Source organism: Lutra lutra, chromosome 15 (assembly GCF_902655055.1).
Source record: "Lutra lutra chromosome 15, mLutLut1.2, whole genome shotgun sequence".
In the NCBI taxonomy this organism is placed as follows: Eukaryota; Metazoa; Chordata; class Mammalia; order Carnivora; family Mustelidae; genus Lutra; species Lutra lutra.
The window spans coordinates 54,708,584-54,732,386 of record NC_062292.1 but is presented as its reverse complement, the minus strand read 5'-3'; the positions used below and the strand labels follow the sequence as shown (position 1 = coordinate 54,732,386).

The window sequence follows — 23,803 nt, the reverse complement described above, 5'->3', positions numbered from 1 at the left end:
AAAATTTCCTGAAGATAGTGCCTGCATATCTGATGCCCTGGCTGGATCCATCTTCCTTGGACTCCCGGTCAGGGCCCTGTAACGCCCTGTGGTATTTCCCGACCGGTCCCAGCAGTGACTGGGCAGAGCCAGTCCGATTCAAGCACAGGATCTTCTTCTCTCAAACCAGGAATGTGGCTTCAAAATGAGCTTTTCCTGCTCTGTGTCCATCTAATCCCAAAGTGAGACTGAAAATGCCCTTATATAATTTTTTTTTTAAGAGTCCTACATTATATGGCACTGCCTTCCATTTTTCTTGATGGTCAAACCAACTTTAGTCACATCAAAAATGACACTTGCCAGGCAGAGCTCTCCTGTTTTCAACTAGTACAAAATAAAAATTGTAGGAAAAGAAAGCCATTACGTATCCCTCCTTTAAAGCAGCTCAGCCAATACCTTTCTCATGCCCTCCAGTCACTTATCTTTCTTCTTGGCTTAGATGAGAGGTTGGGAGACATAAGGTTGAGGTCAAGTAACAGGGAGTTTGGGGAAAGCTTAAGGAATGTTTTTAGGTCCTCTGTAGTCATTCAGCAGTAGGAGGGTAAGTGGGATTTCCAAAGAGGAAGCATACCCTCCATCTAGATACTCTCTGTATTCTTACTTTACATTCACCTGCGTTATATCTAGTCCTTTTTTCAAAGTGGGTTGGCAGTTGTCACCCTCCCACACTCACAGAAACAAGCCAAAAAAACCCCCTCTGGTCATCATTTTGACACTTCCCTGAATAGCCATTTGGGACTATCTTTCTTTAGCTGCTATTATACTTTTACTTTTTCGAGCAAGATGCCCTTGGAAACAAGGGACAATTACTAAAGATAGAATTATGCCAGTGCCACGGGGGCATGTCTTCGATTTCTGTGCCCCTGAGTGGGCTAATTGAAACTTCTTTGGCTATTCCCATGATCAGCATAGGTGGCCAGTTGCATCTGTAAACTCAGTTAATAGTGATAATTCTGTCCTGGACTGGTAGGTATTGCCTTTAGGATTCTATTCTATCCCCCTTTTAGTTTGTCACCACTGCCTAGACTGTTTGCTAAGTTTTATGGATGGTGTTCAAGTTTGTCACATAGAATTTTTTGAATTAGAGTTCTTTCAGATTTTCACATTTGTCCTATGAAACCACTATTCTAAAACAATGGTCTCATAAAATCTCTGTGAATCCTACTGGAAGTATAAGAACGGAAGTAAGGAAATCATGGAATCAACAGATGTTGAAACAGGATCACATTCTAAGAAGGGGAGCTATCCCATTTTTGCAATTTTTCTTATATTTGACCCAAACTAAGTGAAATGGAGTCTGAACTTTTGAAATCTGGTTTATAGTCAGACAAGAAGAATAAAGATTCAAAAGATAATAGTGGAGGTATGATGTCTAATGCTCATGTGCTAATATAATAGGTAATATTTGTCATCCATTATAAAGAAAAGTTTTCAGAGAAATGCTTCTGACGGCACCAGGTAAAGATTCCAGCTTTCATTTTAGAACTTGACCGTCTGTACTTGCTTAACTCCAGCCCCTACTAAGGGCCAGTCCATAAAGTGCATCTCTCTAAAAAGCAGAATAGAGAAAAGGTCTTTATATATTATATAAACATTATAATATACAATATATAATAACAAGGGTTATGCATCTGTGTATCTGTTCATAGCGAAGACCAGACCTTAGCACCATTGTGATTCTGGGTTTATTTGTACGGGAGAGAAAGGATCTCGCTCATGCCACAGTGCTCACTCAGCTTCTCTCAATGAGTTTTGTTTACCATCTCGGTGAGTCGTTATGGAGTAATTACAGTTCTAACATGATACGCTATTTGTTGAAAACCGTCAATTTTTGGTGGAAGAGAGAAACTACAGTTCAAAAACAGTGAGCGAAGCAAATCAGTGCCATGATTAACCGATATTAACAGACACCCTGAAGATTTCAAATGCTTGCTGTCCGTTTCCAGGAAGCAGGCAGGAAGAAAATGCCTAGCAGGGGTTAAACCCCGGTGCCTGCATGGCAGCCTATTTCTGTCAACACTCCGTTCGGGAAATAAACATTTATGCTTTCTGAAATGAAAGTGTATTTTTGAAGACTAGCCATCAGATATTTTTTGCCCTTCACACTTTCAAATGCTTAGCCTTTTCTGTAAGTTGACTGCAAAGTGCATCAGTTTGCCAGGCTAAAAAAAAAAAAAAAGTGCTTGACAAGTGCCCATGGCACCACTGTCATCCTCCGAAGTTTCTAGTGGAAGGAGGCAAGAGCGTTGGCACAAAGCATACTTTCTTCAAGCCTGTTACTTCAGGGGTACCTGCCTCTTGAGAAGCTTTTCAATCCTTCCAAATGATGTTATTCCCAACTGTCATCGGGTTTATTTGGAGCACACAGGATCGCAGATAAACATGCTATTTAACTGCGGGTCAAGGGAGAGAGTCATTCTGCTCTCAAAACGCCTGAGATACAGTAAATGGCACTGATTCCAGGACGGAGATGGAGAAAGATCAGAGTTGTCAGCGATAGGCGTGGAATGGGCCATGGTTGGAGAGGAAAAGAAAAAAATGTGCCCTGGTATCAGTGTATTTTAAAAAGCTGTAATATGGCTGAACATTTAAAACTATAACCTGTCAAACACCAAAGATTAAGATCCTGGGATGTACAAAACATGATGTCCGAACGACACAGCGGTAACGCGTATTTTATTTCACTGGGGAGAAAGGTTTCTCTCTGCAAAGGTAGCAAAATGGGATCGGGGATGAGGGCCTCTCGTCCATAGCCCTGTAGCCATAAAACCCCACTCAATGCTGGGCATAGTGCACACAAGTAATCCTCATTTGGATATAAGCACATGTGCACCAAGAGAGCCATCACATTTTTAGAGAATTCCTTAAACTTGGTTTATTTAGATCTTGGCCATTTAGGTTTTTATACTTTGCTCAGGTCCCCTGATCAAAATATTATCATCTCCATGTTGTTCTGTGTGGCAGCAGTCCTAAAGGGCAGGCAGAAGAAGTTTGTGGTATTCCAGTGTTAGCTCTGTTATGCATCCCGCCTCCTTTGTCACCAGGGGAGCAGAACAGTCTCTTCACCAGGCTGTGTCCCTGTCACCCAGGCATCTGGGCAGGCTCTCTTTGTGCCAGCTTCCAGACTGCCGAGGTGTGGTAGGAAAGGGTTAAAAGTGTTGCAGGTCAGCTTTTTCTAGAGCACAAAGAGATAAAAGTCCAGACTTCTATTTACATTCTGGAAAGCATGGATGGTCCCTTTTCCTATCATTTTGCAAAATTACACTTCCTTTAATCAACTGAAAGAGATGTGAGGCTATCAAGCAAAGCAAACTTGTCAAACCTTTTGTGCTGTACCCCTCTCCCCATCCTCACTGAGAAAAAAAAGAGAGAGAGAGAGAAATGGTATTTTTTATTTTTTAACCTTTTTCCTTTTATTTCCTTAAGAAGTGAAAGAAAAAAAGTTAGGTTTATAGGAAGGATTCTCACTCACACACACACACACACAGAGACACACACACACAGCCATCAACAGAGAGCAGACAAATTGCGGGACCAACCTAAAAATTAAAAAAAAAATGAAATTTTATTGTTTTTGCTTAATTAAACCCCAAAGAAATGTGTGAAACCTTGTTATGGCTGAAAATTGCGAATTTGTAAATCACAGGGACAAAAGGGCCCCTGTGCAACTTTAAAGTTTCCGTGCACGTAACTGTCGATAGCGTGCCTTCTCCATCATCAGCACTAAATTCACAGTGATGCCTCTTTTCTTCTCCGTATTGATCCTTCCATGAGAACGTAGATTTGTATCTGTTAATTAATGCGTCCTGAAACAGCGTTTGTATTAATCAGGCAGATAAGAAAAATTGGATGCCTGCGTCCTCTTGACAACCGTAAAAGTGCTGGGCCTGATAAAATCGTGGACGGACCTCAATAAAAAAGTTCCTCCTTCCACTCAATAAACTAATCATCCTGCTTTTAATTATTCGGCAGAAAGATGTGTGGAGATTGGAGAATGTGTAAATCTATTTACTAACAGCGGTGTCTGGGAGGGAGAATAGGGCTGTCACAGGAAGGGGCTGCGGGCTACGCGCTCTGTCCATCTGCTGCGGCAGAGAGAAGGGCTGCTCGGAAGCATGAAAAGGAACAAGCACACGAAGGCAAAGGGGAAAATACTCCTCCCTTTTGGCTCATAACTTTCTAAGATGATCATTTATTTCTTCATCTATTTCATTTGCAAAACAAACCCCGACCCTTCCCTTTGCTTGAGTTAGGTATATTTGGATGTGTGTCACATCTTTTATCTTGGAGGGGGGGTGGCCGGGGGATGGGATAGAAAAAGGAGCAATACTGGTTTGTTTGCTGTGAGTGTAACATTCTCAAGATCGAAAGCAAATGGAGCCTAACCTAGTCAGACTAGGTCGTTATTTTTCTCTTTGGACTCTGTTGAAAATGTGACCACATGTTTTATCTCTAATTCTAATAGGAAACTTATGTAACCCCACAATGGGATGACCAGAAAGAGAAAAGGAGTGGGAAAAAAAGGAAAGAAAGATTGACACCGCCAATTCAGAAGAAGATCTGTCATGTAATGTGTAAATGGCTTGATAAACAATGAAAGAGATGCTTTTTACACATGTGTGAAGACCCGCCTTTAATAAAAGCTGGACTAATCCCTCTTGATGATTTCATTAAACACTTCAGTTAATGGTGCCAAGTGGCAAACCACTAGTTTTCACCAACAGGGCAGGAAATCGTTTCCTTGTCCTCATTGTGCAGTAGTTTCTAATATCAGATGGGATGTGAATAATTGGATAGGAATAAAAATGAGACAAAAGCAGTGACCATAAGCAGGAGCCCAAGAAGACTGAGCAGCAGTGGATGGTTATGATTTGGGTAGTAGGATCTAGAGAAGGAATAAAAATAGATGTTATAAGTTGCATTATTAAAATTTTCTCCTTCTATGGAATTATTGGTGGCAGGATCTTAAATCCTGGTATTGTTGTCCTCAATAACCATAGGGCTGTTTGCTCACCCCTTGGAATCCCTGGGCATTACCTTTGAAATGGAAGTGAAGATTTAAGAAACATTCATTTTTTAGGACTCTTGGGGAAAGTATGTAGCTGATCATTAGGTATCTTCACTAAGACTTCCATTTAGAATCTAGATCTCGTCCCTACGAGGTATAAATAAATATTTTTACTCCTAACTAGGTTTGATTATACTACTTCCTCTTTCCCTATTGAACAGCATTTCCTCTTTTTTTTTTGCATGTCTTCTCGGAAAGGAACTTTTTTATATGTGTTACATGTGAATTCAGACCAGACTGTTAGTGAAGAATTACAGGAGTCATCTGGATAGTTCAGATAAAAATAATATTTAATATAGCGAGGTTTATTGAATGCATAGCATTAGTATTTTGCTGGGTGTTACTTTGTGTGTCCCCCAAACAAAAACTGAGGTGTGAGTAAACTGTCTTGCCCACAGTGAAAAAGCCAGTAGCTCAGTGGAGCCAATATTTAATCCAAGGATCTGGATCTGCCTATATCCTACCCACGGAACTTCATTGCCACCATATTTAACTCTTTAAATAACTGGATGTTAATCAGAAGAACAAACTGTGGCTTTTTGATTTGGTGAAGAGGCCAGGCCACTCAGTATTCTTTTCTCTTTTACACCAATAAACACCATTTGGAGAGGAATTCATGTTATATATCAGTGGGTACAAATATCCAGCTAAGAGGGCTCTTTTGGGTGTATGAACGCTCATCCTTCACTGAGCGTCTGACTGTTACAGAGAAATGTTTGCAAATTGCACTCTACAGGGTGAGGCTACACTGTTTGTTTTCTATTATTTGGGAGCTCTTTTTTTTTTTTAATTTTCCTGTTGTTTATCAATAGTAGTTTTTAGAGATGAAATGGATGAAAATCTGACTTCCTGAAAGACATTTATAAAAACTGTAGCCAGACATCAATTATACCTAAAGACTACATACTCTTTGCTTCTGAAATGAAAGAAACAAACCTACTTTTCTGTTCTATCTACCTCAACTGTGTCTATAAAACCTAGGGAAAAAAGACACCAACAAGTTGAACTGGTTTGTGACTTTTACTTTGCCATTCACACAATGATCAGGGGAAAATTTAAGAGCATCTCATCAAAGCTCAGCATAATTTTGAGCACTGATGCAGAAGCTGACTACCATATGAAACTAATGTTGCATTATGAAATTATGGCTTTAAAGTAACTTGATCTGCCCATCTTCCCATGCAGGCTTCTCCACACTGTCCCTGGCGGACCAGATGAGCCTTCTGCAGAGTGCTTGGATGGAAATTTTGATCCTTGGTGTCGTATACCGATCTCTTTCATTTGAGGATGAACTTGTCTATGCAGATGATTATATAATGGATGAAGACCAGTCCAAGTTAGCAGGCCTTCTTGACCTAAATAATGCTATCCTGCAGCTGGTAAAGAAATACAAGAGCATGAAGCTGGAGAAAGAAGAATTTGTCACCCTCAAAGCCATAGCTCTTGCTAATTCAGGTTGGCATACTAACATGGTCGTTGTTGCATTTTTTAATATTTCAGTTTTACCCTTCCCTCGACTTCTTCTTCAGAGATTTGCTAAACCCGGTTTTAAGTTTTGTATGAGACAGCAAAATTATAGTCATTACGGCTTTCTAGTGAAAAGTTAGAAATAAGAAAAGTCCACTTGCATTATTTTTATTATATTTGTTTATTGAAAGCGGTGAAACTTTTTACAGCCTGTGCATTTCCTAACGTGTAGGGTAAATGGGAGCTCTCAGGACAGCGTTACCTCCATTGTCTTGTAGGCACAGGTGAAAAAAGGGTGCACCGTGGGTACGTCCCCTTCATAAATGAACATTTTGCAATTGGAAAAACATACATAGTGTTGTTTTTATTTTGGTTATCGAATACTCTAGTTTTCTTGTATTCTGGAATTATGTAGAAGGCAACTTCTGCTGGAGTATTTCTCTGAAAGGTACCACCTATGCAGTGAGGGTGCAGAATTATGGGAATAAACAGTCTTTACATTTGAACGGAAATGTACTAAAATAGCAACTTCTGATAAGTAAAAATCGTTGCTGCTTTGTTGTTTTTCCCTTTGTGCCTCTACTACCGCTTTATTGTGGTCTTAAGTCGCTTTTGGCATTTGCATATAGTTCCGGATAGATCCCTCCTTAATGACGTGCCGATCTTTAGATACCTGCGTGTCAATAACACACTCTGATGCTGTGTACCATTGACAGTCACACCGTGCCCCTCCATCTGCTTTTGTTTTGACCCTATCTTTGAACTTTATCTTGGTTGCTGGCCAGTAGTTTTCCCTTTAATTACAAGAAGGAAACTGTCAATAAAATCTGTTAAATGGGATGCAATGAGTGGCTTGAATGGGCGGATGGCTATTTGTTCAAATTCTGCAGCATTCAAGGTATTGACAGTTTGTTTTCTGGGGCCATATGTGACGATCAATCTCAGGCTGGGCTCAGCCGCGCTGAAAAATGAAAAACCAGATTGCTTTTGCTTACTTGTGGATGACGACTTTGTGATTTGGCGCGGTCCTAGTGAGATGAGACCCTTCTGCCCAAATTGCCCCCATGAGAGCCGGGGACGCGTGACTGTTTTTAGAAATAATTTTTAATTGATTTTGTAATTAACAGTTCATCTACAATATTGATGCGTGCATCCTTGGACTGATAGGAGGGAAATTGTTTTCAACAATGAAGTTGTACTTTCCTATTTGTCTTCATAATGGAGTTTAGCATTGCATACTTTTAATTGCTGACCACACCGTTCACCCCCCCTTGTCCTCCTCCCCTGTGAAACTGTAATCTAGGATTCCTTATGACAAGTGGCACTGTTGATGCAGACATCTCACATACCCCCTCTGGCTCTGTAGAAGACCAAAGTGGGAGATGGGAGAGAAATTTCCCGAGAATTTGATAGTTTGCAAGGACTTCACATTATATCATCTCTCATCATCAGATGAAAAATTCTGTAGCAGTGGTTTTGGGAAGAATTTCTGTTTGGTGGTTGTATAGTGATTCTAATTGAAAACATGTACTTGGCCAATTATATTTAAAACCCAGCAAGCATGTTTTATATCTTTTATATTACATAATGCTTTTTAAAAGTATTAACTAATTGTGAGTGCTGAGCAGCGCTAAAACTTGATCAAGATTGCTAAAATCTTATCATTTTAGGTGTTAGATATATACTTTATGGCTATTGTAATTTAGAGTACCCGAATTAATTAGTAGCAGCATTTCTGTCTGTTGTATAGAAGTATAATCATTAGTGTTTTGATATGTAAATATTTGAATCCCACGGACTCCGCTGTTGGAAGGAGGAAGTGACCTACTTTAGAGCAATGACTGGTGATTAGAAAGTCTTTAAAGAACTAGTTAGTTTGCTTTTCTGGTTTAAAGCCAGAACTAGTTAACTGGCCCTCTTTTTTCTCTTATACTGGTATTGAGTAACTTTAATTTCTTTCAGGAAATTTCTCCGTGTCACAAAGTTACTCTGCAAGTGCTTGCAACTTTTTTTAGCTCTTCAAAAATCAAGAAAATTTAACTGAATCAGAGTCCATAATAACGGAGAAAAGATTAAGGATTATATTGATGTCTAAACTGTGCCAGTTCTCTCGTGCTGTATAAATATGACCCTTTTCTCATGCTTCCAACCCCAAACCCCACCATGTTAGCAGGGGATAGACCACTCAGAAAATCTTTTTTTTTTTTTTTCTCGTACTGTCAGTATGATGCTATTTTATTCCATTTTTGACCATTACTTGGATGACAGCAATAAAGTTATAGATTCATTCTTGCTTAGTTCCAGAGACTCTTAAACTGCTCAAAAATACATGAGTATGAAAAATGTTTTCAAAGATACCCTAAAAAGCTCATGGTTTTTCTTTCAGTATTTAGAGATCTCAGAATTTGTGGGGGAAAAAAAAATCTATTTTAGAGTTATTTTTGTAGATATCTTAGCATTCCCTGTATGACTGTAGGTGTTAAGAAGCAATGTCTCATTAATCTAAATTTCAGCTTGTTTTAAACATCTGTCTTTATTCAATAATTATTAATATTATGCTTATGCTCAGGAAACAGGGAATCGTCTTCTCGGTAATAGCTGTCGTATATTTTTGTACCTCTGTTTCTGGTATATGTGAACTCAGGAATACTTACAACAGCAGGAACACCACTGGAACTACTTTCCCTATCTTGAAGGATATGGGGGAAAAACAACAACAACAAACCCAATATATTTTGAACTAATACTGTCATTTTCACATTCAAATATTTGGTATTTTGTCCCAATTATTTTTGAAGGTAAGAAACTCACAGGCTCACTTAAACTATATACTTTCTTAAGTTTGCACACCAACTAGCTCCTCGGCAATTGTTGCCTCCCTGATCTGTCTCTGTGCCATTGAATTTAAAAAGGAAAATCTACATCACAATGTTAACTTTGTAATTGTTAGGCCCCTTTATCTCATCAAACACCAAGAAGTTAGACTCCTCTCTAGAATTCTTCCCATTTGGGGAGTTTTAGGATTCTGTAATGAATTTTATGTCTTTATTGGAAAATTTAGTGAAATATTACTACATGCGTTTTAGGTAAGAGTATTTCATGGGATTCTCTTGTCTCGGTTTGGGCCTATTGATTCTTAGGCTTAAGACTTTGTTTGAAGTTATTTTGCTGGCCCCAAGGAAGTAGACTCATTTTTATATATGGAAGACTAAAGCAGTTTAAGAGTGAGAATTGCTTTTAGTCCGGGTCATTCTCTTTGGCTCACAAGGCCCTCAAGCTTCACAGCTGCCACTCCTCCCAAGTGGTGTCACCAGCCCTGCCCCCACCCTGGAGCCCTGTGAGCCCAACTCATTCAAGACCAAACGGCATCTACAGCTTAAAGCTGACTTTTCTCTTCTATTCCTACACCATGCTTGTAGAATAATAGCGTCTGTTGGTAGGAAGCTGCGAGTAATATTTTGCTCATCAGTTTCAAATGTAGGTAATTAGAACCACATCCTGACAGTATTTTGTTCTTGAGAACAAACGTTTGATGTGTAGAATCGTGATATAATTTCAAGGGAGAGAAAGCTTCTGATTACTGTAGGAGACTGGGATGAGGGCCATCTTTAGTCCTGTAAGTTTGGCCTCATGTTTTTCAGTCTTTTTTCATTATCTCTCCCTCGGGGTAGCCTTCTTAGATATTTTTTTCTTAATAAGCCCCCAATGAAATATTAATATCATGAAAATGTTATGTATCTGTTTGTGTACTGTACAGATACGCATTTTACCTAAAAAGAGACATCTGCCCCTACTTTCCAATTCCAAATTCCACTTCCTTTAAGAACGTATGCTTTAATCACATAACTGTTTTCTCATCTGTAACATGAGGCAGGTCAATTATATAATGGCTCATATCACTAAGTGGCCTAAAATTTTTATGTCAGTGACTTTTAAGTGAGGGCAGTGAGTTTGGTTGTACATTTTGTATGTGGTTATGTGTGTATTAATGCTAAATTTATAATATAGAAATATTAGCATCCTCATGGATCTGAATAATTAGTATAAAAGTGAAAAACCTCTTTAGTACCTTAATATCTCTTGAGCCATCAAACACAATTTTATTGAAATTTTGACTAAATTTGCTGATTTTGATATTCTAGACAGAGTTTTAGATACTGATCAAGCGATTATCCTTTTTTAAGAATCTTTCTGTAGACGTTTCTTTTCTTTTTCTTTTTTTTTTTTAGCTTTTGCTAGGGAAATCTCATTTTATTTCCTGTGAGATGGACATGGCCGATAGCATTTTTGCAGTAACTGAAGCAAGCTGATGAAGGTGTGTGGCCACTATGAGGCAGAGGGTTGGACCCTCTCTTCCTCACTATCAGTAAGCTGTTTTTATTCCACAAATAAGTAGATTGGCAATTTTACATCTGCCCACCAAAATTAGTACTCTTAATTTAGTTTAGAATTTTGCACTCACTTTATCTTGCTGTCTCCTTGGAGTTCCAGTAGTATAAAACTACTCTTAAAAATGGCAAAAAAAGATCTGGAGACAAAATGTTTACTATCTTGGTAGGATTTAATAAGAAATAAGTATGGGCAGATCTTTTGCAGCAGGTAGATATTTATATATTTAACTTTTACCCAGACCAAACCATAATTAATACTCTCTGGGAAATCAAAATTATAGTTTTTCCATCTCCTAGTCTACTTTTCTTTGGTTTTTGCTCAAATCTGCCATCACTGTTTGGATTGTTTTAATTTTGCTTAAGACGTTGTAATTGAGTTGAAATGGGTGGTGGTTTTATTTAATGTAACCCTTGAATTTTGTAAATGTGCTGATATCTCAAATTTTTATGTAAAAAGTAAAGGTAGGTTGTCAGATGTTTCTCATCACATTCAATGATCGCTATGCCTTGACATAGTGTAAGAAATATTTGCCCCAAGTGTCTTTGCTTTCAGCTGGGTATAAACACATAAATACTCTGCAATTGGTTTACTTCTAGGGAATGACATAATATAACAATATTTCCATTTATAGATTGTAAGATAATGACTAATCCCTTATAAAAAGGTCATTAGCATGGTACAGATCATTTATGATATTGTGGAAGATTGAAATATTTACCACCCAAGTTGCTATCAACATTCACTTTTTTTTTTAAGATTTATTTATTCTTTTATTTGAGAGAGAGAGAGTGTGTGTGTGCACCCATGAGCGGCAGTGGGGGGTGGGCAGAGACTGAGGAGAAGGAGGAAGCAGACTCCATGCTGAGCAGGGAACCTGACAGGGTAGAGGTGGGGCTTGATCTCAGGACCCTGAAATCATGACCTGAGCCAAAATCAAGAGTTGGGTGCTCAACCTACTGAGCCACCTAGGTTCCCCCTCAACATTCACTTATTGAGTATAATTGTCTTTATCACTTCGAGTAGAAGGAGTTAGAAAGCTCCTGGATAAGTGTTAGATATTGGAGGGAGAGAGAAGCCTTGAGTACTTGTAGAGAAATAAAAGAGTTTCTTAGCAGGGAATTCTGATTATGCAAGGGTACAGAATAATGGTAACAATAACTTGGGATTTATGAGAGGGAACCCAGGAGGAAAGACACTATGGGCTATGGATCTGTGGTTCAACACCTAATATAAATACAGTACGGGAACAATTTGGGGTCTGGTATAAACTTCGAGATCTGGCTTCATAGCCAGAGCTAGAACGAAGAAGATAGTGTATCTCAGTGGGTACCTGTAAAATCATTCTGTTCTCGCCATGGTTAAGCACATAATAAGAGTTGTTATCACTGTTTCCAACATTAGAAGTATAACTTTTCTGCATTAGGAAAGACCTAAGAAGTCTTTTGATCCAACCTCCTAGTTGGTATGTGAAGAGCTTTCTTGGCACTTTGCCAAGTGTTTCTACCACCTTGCTCAGAATTCTGCCTAATTCAGTGCTTTCTAGAAGGGACCATTCCATTGGAAGTCTTACTACCCCTCTCTCTCTGTCTCTGCCTCTCACCATTTTAATTTGAAATAAAACATATATTTGAAAGAAAGATCCACACAAACCTACCCCAAAAGTATAACTTAATGAGTGTATTAGTTTTCTGTGGCTGCTCTTACCAATTGCCACAACTTGGTGACTTGAAACAATATATACTTATTCTGGAGGTCAGAAGTCCATAAGCATTTTTTACAAGGCTGAAGACTAGATATAGACTGGGCAGCGGTCCTTCTGGAGGCTCTAGGGGAGGACATGTGTCCTTGCCTTTTCCAGCTTCTAGAGTGACGTTCCTTGCATTGCTTGAGCTATAGTATGTCCTCCATCTTCCAAGGCAGCAGCATAGCACCATGTATTGCCGCCTTCTTCCTTTGCCTCTCTTTCAAAGATACTGTTGGCTTCATTGAAGACCCTCCCGGATAATGTAGGATAATCTCGCATAGCAGATCCTGACTCACACTTGCGAAGTGTGCTTTGCCAGAGAAGTAACATTCAGAGCCATTTTTGCAGTCTGCCACAATGGCCATATGAGCAAAGATGGGAAATAAAAATTTGTGAGATATTGTAGAAACCCCTCCGTGTGTCTTGTCCCAATCTCACCACCCTCCTTTGCCCCCCAGAGTAACCACTAGCCTGTTGTGGTTTTTATCCCTTCCTTATGTTTTATTACGGCTTTATCACCAAATGTGTACCTCAGACATGAGAGTTTAGTCTTGCCCATCCTCCCCCCCCCCATTAATGGAGTTTTTAACTCTCCTTTAATCTAAAAGTTGATCTTCCACTTTCATTTTCTTACAATTTCTCTGTTGAAGAGGCCAGGGCATTTGACCTGCAGAGTTCCCACCACTCTGGACGTTACAGACTGCGTACTCTCAGAGCGGTTCATCATGTCTCTCTGCCCTTTGCATCTTATGCAAATTGACAGCTGGATGCAGAGACTTAATCAGACCCCGGTTCAATGCCTGTGACACCTGTAGGTGGTTTGCTCTTCATGGGGAGGCTCATGTGTCCGGTTGTCTCTGTGTTCTGTGAGCAGCTGTTGACGCTCATTACCTAAATCCATTCATCGCTGGGGGTCGCAAAATGATGATCTGTGATTTTTTTTTTAAGATTTTATTTATTTATTTGACAGACAGAGATTACAAGCAGGCAGAGAGGCAGGCAGAGAGAGAGGAGGAAGCAGGCTCCCTGCTGAGCAGAGAGCCCGATGTGGGGCTCGATCCCAGGACCCTGAGATCATGACCTGAGCCGAAGGCAGAGAGGCTTTAACCCACTGAGCCACCCGGGTGCCCCTGATCTGTGATTTTTGTCATCTCTTTTTTACATTCAGTCATTGGAATACTTACATAAAGTAATGCTTTCTCTCATCTCTTACTGATGACTGATGATGGAGTTTATATAGGAGCTTGATTCTTTCCTTTCATTCACCAGTTTTCAAAATAAAGAATTGATGTCTATCTTTTTAAAATGTCATTATAATCAAATGTATTTAAACATATCTGGTGGGTTTCTTTCTTTCCTTTCTTTCTCTCTTCTTTCTTTCTTTCTTCTTAGAGAGAAAGAGCTCAAGCGGAGGGTACAGGAGGAGGTGGAGAGGGAGAGAGAGAATCTTAAGCAGGCTCCATGCCCAGTGCAGAGCCTGATACGGGTCTCAGTCTCAACCCTGATATCATGACCTGAGCTGAAATCAAGAGTCAGATGCTTAACCGACAGAACCACCCAAGCATCCCTATTAGTGGATTTCAATCAATTGCAGTTATAATCCTTTAGGAAGCTAGAATAGTTCCATTTGGGGTCTTTGGGAGTCTCTTTAGTTTGGCTTCTGGAATCTTTCTGAATAATTAGTAGTTGTACATAGTGTCCTTTCTATGTAGTATAAGATGTTCCATACTTACCTTAAATATTTCCTGGCCGAAGCCTGGAATCTAATGATAAGCTGGTGCTAGGTTGCTCATTGCTCAGGATTGAATTCCTAGCTTGCCCTCCTTCCTAGGCTTTCTCAGTGGACAGAGCTAGGGACACCCACAATCCTGATTCTGTGTGTGTGTGTATGTGTGTGTATGTGTGTGTGTGTGTGTGTGTGTCTTGGGGATACCTTGTCACTTAGTTTTGTTTGTGAGTATTGTCTGTAGGTTTTTAGTTTGGCCATCTTGTTGTTCTGGTTTTTTTATGTGCAGATTTGGAAAGATTAAAATATCTTGCCACCTCCACTGCCATCTTCCAAGAAAGTTTATGATTGGCACCATTTTTTGAAATTTAGCGTCAGTGGTTGATGTCCATCAAGAGCTAGTTTGCATCACAGTCAACCGACGTTCCTCAGTACCCAGCCAATTGGAGCCAGAGAATCGCTTGGTTAGACTCCTTATATATTGCATATAGAAATTTTGAGATCGAATTATCTTTTAGAAAATAGACTTTTGCTCACTTCTCTCTATTTCCCATCATGTTGTACTTCCTTCCTCAGTGATCCATGAGTCCCATCGGCTCACCCCTTATTATCCCTGTTCATGTAGGCAATTTACAAACACTAAAAAAATCAACACTTGGGTTCCTCTGAGCATTGGTTTATATTATATACTAGACTTGACTCTGAATATGCTTTGTCTATTTTTAATATTCAGTTCCACCCGCAAAATAAGATTTGGCACCATTGAGAAAGTATTGCCAAGAGGGAGCTGCAAGTCCTAATGACAGTTCCCAAATATGATTTGGGTGTTCTGGAGCAGCTATGCCCATCCATGCCCACAATAGTTAAAAATTTTTACCATGGAGAAGGGCATTTTTTTTTTTCAGGTAAACTACAAAAATTCTGCATCTCACCAAATCTGCAACTGTAGGTATTAGGATATTTAGCTCTCTTCCCAAAGTAAATGATCTTAACTAGACAATGTTCCTTTAGGATCCCACTTCACAGAATAAAATATTGGAATTTAATGAAGGGGTTCTATTTTATTATTAAGTGTTGAAATGTAATATGTGGGTGACAATACATGCTTCCCGTGAACACTGGTTATCTTTTGAAATCTGAATTCTTTTTTTTTTTTTTAAGATTTTATTTATTTATTTGACAGACAGAGATCCCAAGTAGGTGGAGAGGCAGATAGAGAGAGAGAGGGGAAAGCAGGTTCCCTGTTGAGCAGAGAGCCGGACGTGGGGCTCGATCCCAGGACCCTGGGATCATGACCTGAGCCGAATGCAGAGGCTTTAACCCACTGAGCCACCCAGGTGCCCCGAAATCTGAATTCTTTTAGAATAGCAGTCTGGTTTTTAGTTCACAACCCTGGCTTGACCGTAGAAGCACCTAGATTTTTAAAAATATGGATGATACCTAGGATCTAGCTAAAATTTTCTGATTGATAGGTCTGGGCTTGGGCCCAAACATCTTTGTTTTTAACCATTCACCCAGTGTTTTTAATGTATAGGTTTACTGTGTCTACTTAGTTCATAAGCCTATGAGTCACATGATTAAGTTTCACTGGTTTTCATTAGCACAAATACTGGGACCATTTCCTTTAAAACACAAAGTTAAAAAGAAACCAGCTCCAACAATCAAAGCTAAATAATTACATAAATTAATGCAGTTCTAGTGAGCCTAGCATAAATGTATACATATAGACCAAAGAGCCAAACAGCGATTAAAGCCATAGAGCCAGAACTTGAACTAGGATCCCTAATGGAGATTAATATTTTCTTCAGCAGTCTGCCAGCTGAATCATGGTCTAATTAAATAGTTCAGATTTAGTGAGTTTGCATTTAAAGTATTAGCAGATCCGAGAATGGGTAAAGCTAAAATGAGTTAGAATCTTTTCTGTAAATGGGAAGTTAAATTATCATAGTAATTTGATTAAATCATTTTTAACTCTCTCAAGCTAAATCACAGCCTTTAAAGAATAGTTTGAAGTCTTAATTGCTGTTTGTGAGCGTATCTCTCTGCTATTTGTTCTCGCCTCATTTCCTGTGACATCCTATAATATATCTCCTGCCGGGCCAGAGTAGTGGGGAAGGCAAGGCTTGGAGTTGGGGCTGAGGTGGCTCAGCAGCTCACTTCAAGCGTTTAAAGATCCACATAGAGAGGAGGGACATTTATTCTGTATCATTCCAGTATTTAGAACCAGGACCAAAGGACAGGAGTTGTAGACAGATTTGGAAAAAATCTGAAGAAGACATTTGTAAGGATTAGTTCTGTCCCTTGTGAAATAGAATGCTCTACATACATCTGGAAATGTCTTCCTTAGGAACGTAGAGATTTTTTTTTTTAAGATTTTATTTGTATGTATTTATTTGATAGAGAAAGAGAGATCACAGGTAGGTAGGGAGGCAGGCATAGAGAGAGGGGGAAGCAGGCTCCCCACTGAGCAGAGAGCCCCATGCGGGGCTCGATCCCAGGACCCTGAGATCATGATCTGAGCTGAAGGCAAGGCTTTAACCCACTGAGTCACCCAGAAGCCCCAGAAATGTAGAGCAGATCCTTGATGATGATCGAAGTTTGAATAAGATGGACTCAGAAGATCATTTTAACTTTTTTGGGGGGAAAGCAAGGTAAATGCCACTTGCAGTGGTATGCATTCTAGCAGCATATTTTGATACAAAGAAACCCGAGTTAGGCCCAACTCTGACCCTCCCGGTGCCACGTGACTTACAGCAGCTGGGAGAAGAGAGGGGACACAGTGTTCAGAAAGTGCTTATCACAAAGAAGTAGAAGCCTCACCCCAAACAGGTACTTAATATGTGGTTTATTTATTATATTTATTTTGCTTCTTTTGGTGGGGGCGTCTGGTGGGAAGATAGTTATTTTGTTTTAATATTGTTTGTAAAGATGCAATTCTCTTCTCCCCATCCATTTGTTCCCATTTTCACTTTGAGTGCTTTGAGTCCCAGGTCAAATTGGGTAAGTCCACCTTATCTCCCTTCCCTCATGTGCAAAGTCAGTTTTTTGTGTCCTGGGACGCTCACCATTCGTGTGACTCCAGACCCACCATTTTCCCTTAAGATAGCATTTCAGAAGAAAAATAGGAAAAAAAAAATTTTCAGTGCACATTGTGATTTCCATGACAGTTTTTCCCTCACTCACATTGCCCGCTGATAGACATCTTTGGAAATGATGCGTGCTCGTTGCTGTGAGAAGACACATAGGGAGTGGATGGGATTGTCATGCTGAAAGGGGCCAGAGTGGAGAGAAGCCTGGGTAGGATCAATCCATAGGGACAGGCTAGCTTGTGTGTTGAGAAATGTTCTGAGTTCCACACCAGGGACACTATCAACCTTAACAACCTGGAAGAACTCCTCCTCTCGGTTCAACTAGTAGGAGTTGAGTCTTGAGTGGTAAAAGCTCCCAAGCCACTGTATTTCTCTTTTCAAGAAACGTGTCATTAACCCCTCACGTAAACAGTGGTCAGTTTATTAACGATGTGGTGAAACGATTTCAAAATGACAATGTAAGAGGAAAAAAACAACAAAATACAAACAAGTTTTTTTTTTTTAAAGATTTTCTTTATTTATTTGTTAGAGAGAGAGAGAGGGAGCGAGCATGAGCACAGGCAGACAGAGTGGTAGGCAGAGGCAGAGGGAGAAGCAGGCTCCCCGCTGAGCAAGGAGCCCGATGTGGGACTCGATCCCAGGACGCTGGGATCATGACCTGAGCCGAAGGCAGCCGCTTAACCAACTGAGCCACCCAGGCGTCCCACAAACAAGTTTTTAAATATGGTCCTGATTATAGCTGTTAGCCTTTTTAATTACATCGCCGTGATTTTTTTTATCATGTTTAGTCACTTGATTTTTAATTACATTTCCTTTCTCTTTTTGTACATGTGACCTGATATTTGAATTATATGAAACATTAGGCTAACTACATATATCTTAGAGCTCTGCATTCTCAGAGAACAAGAATTATTAAACATGAGGAATCCCCCCAAAGACTCCATTATGTGTAATTAACAGATAAACTGTCATCAGAATCAATAAAACGTGCTAAATGATTCAAACTTGTATATAATTAAGTGTCTGTTTTAGAGCTAGAGCAGTAACTTTTCTTTTTTCCCCCACATCTCACATTTCTCAAAAGAATAATTGTGACAACCCTGTTAACCCTTTCCTTTCTTGATTGAATTAGATTTTTAAATGAGTCACTTAAGGGCAAAGTTCACCTTCACAAATGTGAAAGATATTTCAGAACTCATTAATCTAAAGACTTCATTTGTTTTTCAGTAGAAGCAGACTATATAAGGATGCTTTAATGAACTGTTACCAGTACACTGAAAATCTTGAAAGGATAAGCAGTTTGTTGTGATTTCTGTGGAGTTTACACCTGAATGTAGTGTTAAATTCCGTGTATTTATACTGAGTTCTTAAAACCTCGGTCATTTCCTTTTTTTTTTTTTTCTCCTTTTGGGAAATACAGGCCTTTTGAGGACAAGATCATAATTTTAGACAATGTTTTTCCTCCATAGCACTTAGAATAATACTTTTAATAGATGACCTTTGATAATTGTTGAATGGGTGAAAAAATATGTGAATGAGATAATGAATAAAGTAACCAAGATTGCCATCTGTTAAAAGCAACTCTTCTCTGATCGCTCCATCTTAGGAGGAAAGAAAACCTGCACTTTAAAATAATGCATTTTTTTGGCAGTAATTTCTGTGTTTTAAATCCATATTAGAAATCATCTCCTGTAGGGAAATTTAGAAAAAAGTAGAGATTTTGGAAATGGTTCAGAGCAAATCACAGCTTAGAGCCTCGGGAAGTTCAAGTATAGTATGTTAACTTCCCCCAAATCGGTTTTGGTTATTAGTGACCTGATTCCGTGTTTTGCTTTGTCGCCCAGACTCCATGCACATAGAAGATGGGGAGGCCGTCCAGAAACTTCAGGACGTCTTACACGAGGCGCTGCAGGATTACGAGGCCGGCCAGCACATGGAAGACCCGCGCCGGGCGGGCAAGATGCTGATGACGCTGCCGCTGCTGAGGCAGACCTCCACCAAGGCCGTGCAGCACTTCTACAACATCAAACTGGAAGGCAAAGTCCCCATGCACAAACTTTTTTTGGAAATGCTAGAGGCCAAGGTCTGACTAAAAGCTCCCTGGGCCTTCCTGTCCTGCACGCCGAAAAAGGGAAAATCAACCCCAGAGTGATGTCGAAGAAACATAGAGTTTAGTTACCAACATCAAAAATCAACGGACTGCACTGATCATTTAGCAGCAAGACTATGAAGCAGCTTTCAGATTCCTCCACATCTTCCTGATGAGTTTCTCTGGCCCTTTTCTCACCTTCCTTCTCTCCTAATTTTTTTTTTTTTTCTCTCTCCCTTATTTGTCCTCTCCCTCATTTCTCAGTTTCCTTCATTACCGGTTCCCTTTCTCCTTTATTTCCTTCCTTCCTTCTGTCCTGCCTCCCTCCTCCTCACCTCCTTCTCTTTTCCCGTCCTTCCCCTCTCTCCTAAATTGAAAATATCTTTAGTTGTAAGGGAATTGTCCTACTCCCTTCCTCCATCCCTCCCTTTGTCCCTCCCTCTCTCCCTGCCTTCCTTCCTTCCTTCTGCTGCTGAACTTTTAAAAGAGGTCTCTAACTGAAGAGAGAGAAAAGCCAGCCCTGCCAAAGGATGGAGATCCATAATATGGATACCAGTGAGCTTGTTGTGAACCATAACGTCCCCAATGACTAAGGAATCAAAGAGAGAGAACCATCGTACCTAAAAGTACAGTGCAACACGGACACATTGACTGAGTGCAGTATTAGGTTTCACGGGAGCAGCCGCTAATTAGACGACTTAAGCAACGTGGCATCGGCTGCTTCTTCTCATTGCTTTTCCATCTAGATCAGTTACAGCCATTTGATTCCTTAATTGTTTTTTCAAGTCTTCCAGGTATTTGTTAGTTTAGCTACTATGTAACTTTTTCAGGGAATAGTTTAAGCTTTATTCATTCATGCAATACTAAAGAGAAATAAGAATACTGCAATTTTGTGCTGGCTTTGAACAATTATGAACAATAATGAAGGACAAATGAATCCTGAAGGAAGATTTTTAAAAAATGTTTTGTTTCTTCTTACAAATGGAGATTTTTTTGTACCAGCTTTACCACTTTTCAGCCATTTATTAATATGGGAATTTAACTTACTCAAGCAATAGTTGAAGGGAAGGTGCATATTATCACGGATGCAATTTATGTTGTGTGCCAGTCTGGTCCCAAGCATCAGTTTCTTACACGAGCTCCAGTTTCCCTAAATGTTCACTGACACAAAGGATTAGATTACACCTGCCGTGACTCCAGTGGTCACGTGTAGAAAGCACCGCACACGGAGTACAGATCCGTAGAATGATCAGGAGTGCACCTCTCTACCTGGGAGGTCCAGTTGCCATAGGATTTCTAGCTGCCGTGGTGGTTAGGAACGAGATACTGCCTGTTTGCAGAGTTACAGACCTTGTCTCGGAAGGAGCTGTGAGCCAGTATTCATTTAAGAGGCAATAAGGCAAATGCCAGAATTTGGGGAAAACAAAAAACAAAACCCAAAACCATCAAAGACAGCAGACGCCTGACCAAATTCTAAAACGTAATCTTTATGAGTTGATTCATTTAGGACTGTTTGTTTAAATTAAGCTGCAGTTTTTACCAAGAGCTAAGCCAATATGTGTGCTTTTTCAACCAGTATTGTCACAGCAAGAAAGTCAGTCAGGTTCCAGACTGTTAAGAGGTGTAATCTAATGAAGAAATCAATTAGATGCCCCCGAAATCTACAGTCGCTGAATAACCAATAAACAGTAACCTCCATCAAATGCTATACCAATGGACCAGTGTTAGTAGCTGCTCCCTGTACTATGTGAACAGTCTTATTCTATGTACACAGATGTAATTAAAATTGTAATCCTAACAAACAAAAGAGATGTAGTTCAGCTTTTCAATGTTTCATGTTTGCTGTGCTTTTCTGAATTTTATGTTGCATTCAAAGACTGTTGTCTTGTTCTTCTTGTGGTGTTTGGATTCTTGTGGTGTGTGCTTTTAGACACAGGGTAGAATTAGAGACAATATTGGATGTACAATTCCTCAGGAGACTACAGTAGTATATTCTATTCCTTACCAGTAATAAGGTTCTTCCTAATAATAATTAAGAGATTGAAACTCCAAACAAGTACTCATTATGAACAGAAACACATCAAAATCATAATAATATTTTCAAAACAAGGAATAATTTCTCTAATGGTTTATTATAGAATACCAATGTATAGCTTAGAAATAAAACTTTGAATATTTCAAGAATATAGATAAGTCTAATTTTTAAATGCTGTATATATGGCTTTCACTCAACCATCTCTCAGATGTTGTTATTAACTAGCTCTGTGTTGTTGCAAAACTTTTTGGTGCGGACACGTTTCCAAAACTATTGCTACTTTGTGTGCTTTAAACAAAATACCTTGGGTTGATGTTTCATCAGCCTCGTGCTAGGAATACTGTGTATCTATCATTAGCTATATGGGACTATATCGTAGATTGTGGTTTCTCAGTAGAGAAGTGGCTGTAGTGTGATTCTAGATAAATCATCATTAGCAATTCATCAGATGGTCAATAACTTGAAATTTATAGCTGTGATAGGAGTTCAGAAATTGGCACATCCCTTTAAAAAACAATAACAACAGAAAATACAACTCCTGGGAACAAAAGGTGCTGATTCTATAAGATTATTTATATATGTAAGTATTTAAAAAGATTATTTTCCAGAAAGTTTGTGCAGGGTTTAAGTTGCTACTATTCAACCACACTATATATAAGTAAAAATATATAACAATATATCCGTTGTTTTCACTGTATCACATTAAAGTACTTGGGCTTCAGAACTCAGAGCCAACCAACTGAAAACACGAGATGGAGATGTGAGAAAAGAATCTAGTACAAATTTTAGTTTTCAGTTTAAGTGACTCTCGGCGTTACCGAGTACACGAATCTCACACATAGGAAACACGACTTAAAACGTAGATCTAAAAAAACTGCACGGGCTTTAGGGCAAAATGCTCATCTTAAACCTCGCTCGAGGTAAGTTTTTTCAAGTTTCAAGCAAGACCATTTACTTAATGTGAAGTTTTGGAAAGTTATAAAAGTGTATGTTTTCGCCATATGATTTAAATTTTTATTTTGCTTCTTTTAGGTTTGTTCTTATTTAAAGCAATAGGATTGTGTGACTACCTGTAGTTACACTTGTGTTTCAATCAGATCAGATTGTTGTATTTATTCCACTATTTTGCATTTAAATGATAACATAAAAGATATGAAATATTTAAAACTGCTATTTTTCTTATAGAAGAGAAAATGGGTGTTGGTGATTGTATTTTAATTATTTAAGCGTCTCTGTTTACCTGCCTAGGAAAACATTTTATGGCAGTCTTATGTGCAAAGATCGTAAAAGGACAAAAAATTTAAACTGCTTATCATAATCCAGGAGTTGCATTATAGCCAGTAGTAAAAAGAATAATAATAATAATAAAACCATGTCTATAGCTGTAGATGGGCTTCACATCTGTAAAGCAATCAATTGTATATTTTTGTGATGTGTACCATACTGTGTGCTCCAGCAAATGTCCATTTGTGTAAATGTATTTATTTTATATTGTATATATTGTTAAATGCAAAAAGGAGATATGATTCTGTAACTCCAATCAGTTCAGATGTGTAACTCAAATTATTATGCCTTTCAGGATGATGGTAGAGCAATATTAAACAAGCTTCCACTTTTGATTGCTCGTTGGTATCGTGTTTCTTTTTGTTCCCCCCACGAGAGAACCAAATCAATAAACACTGCCCTTTGTTGCTTCCATTCAAAGAGTGTACCTGTTCCCTAAAAATAAAGTAGGAGTTTAAATAAGAGCTATATAAAGGCTTGTCAGAATGAATTCTAGGATGCCAAGAGACGTTTTGCATATTTAAGAGTATGCAAAGTGTCTCGTGGCACATTAGAATTCATTCTGACAAGCCTTTATATAGCTCTTATTTAATCTGAAAGCATCTCCACATCATCCTGCATTACTCAAAATCATCGCCTCGATGTCAATGTCATAACAGAAAACTTTCCCCCTATTTTAAGATCATATTAAAACCTGCTAGAGATACCTATTATTTCCCTCCATCCACAATTAAATCATGGGCTTGCACGGAGCTCGACAGCGAGCCGCAGGCTTTGCGGAGTTGCCGGCCAGATTTCCTGAATGGGAAATCAACAGCGGCGCTCCTAGATCGGTGTGCGTGAGGAGGGGGAGCTGTCTTCGACTCCACG

At 39.2% G+C, this 23,803-nt stretch overlaps 1 protein-coding gene across 17 annotated transcripts in view; it reads left to right on the top strand.

Moving 5' to 3' along the window:
• ESRRG (estrogen related receptor gamma) overlaps nt 1-21,049 on the top strand; it is a 625,647-nt gene extending 604,598 nt beyond the window's left edge. For all 17 annotated transcript variants that reach the window (XM_047704102.1, XM_047704099.1, XM_047704103.1 and 14 more), the window contains 2 exons: nt 6,293-6,562; nt 19,370-21,049. In XM_047704102.1, the coding sequence (XP_047560058.1) occupies nt 6,293-6,562; nt 19,370-19,614 (515 nt within the window). In that variant the 3' untranslated portion in view covers nt 19,615-21,049. The remainder of the gene's footprint in view (nt 1-6,292; nt 6,563-19,369) is intronic.
• The last annotated feature ends 2,754 nt before the right edge of the window (nt 21,050-23,803 follow it).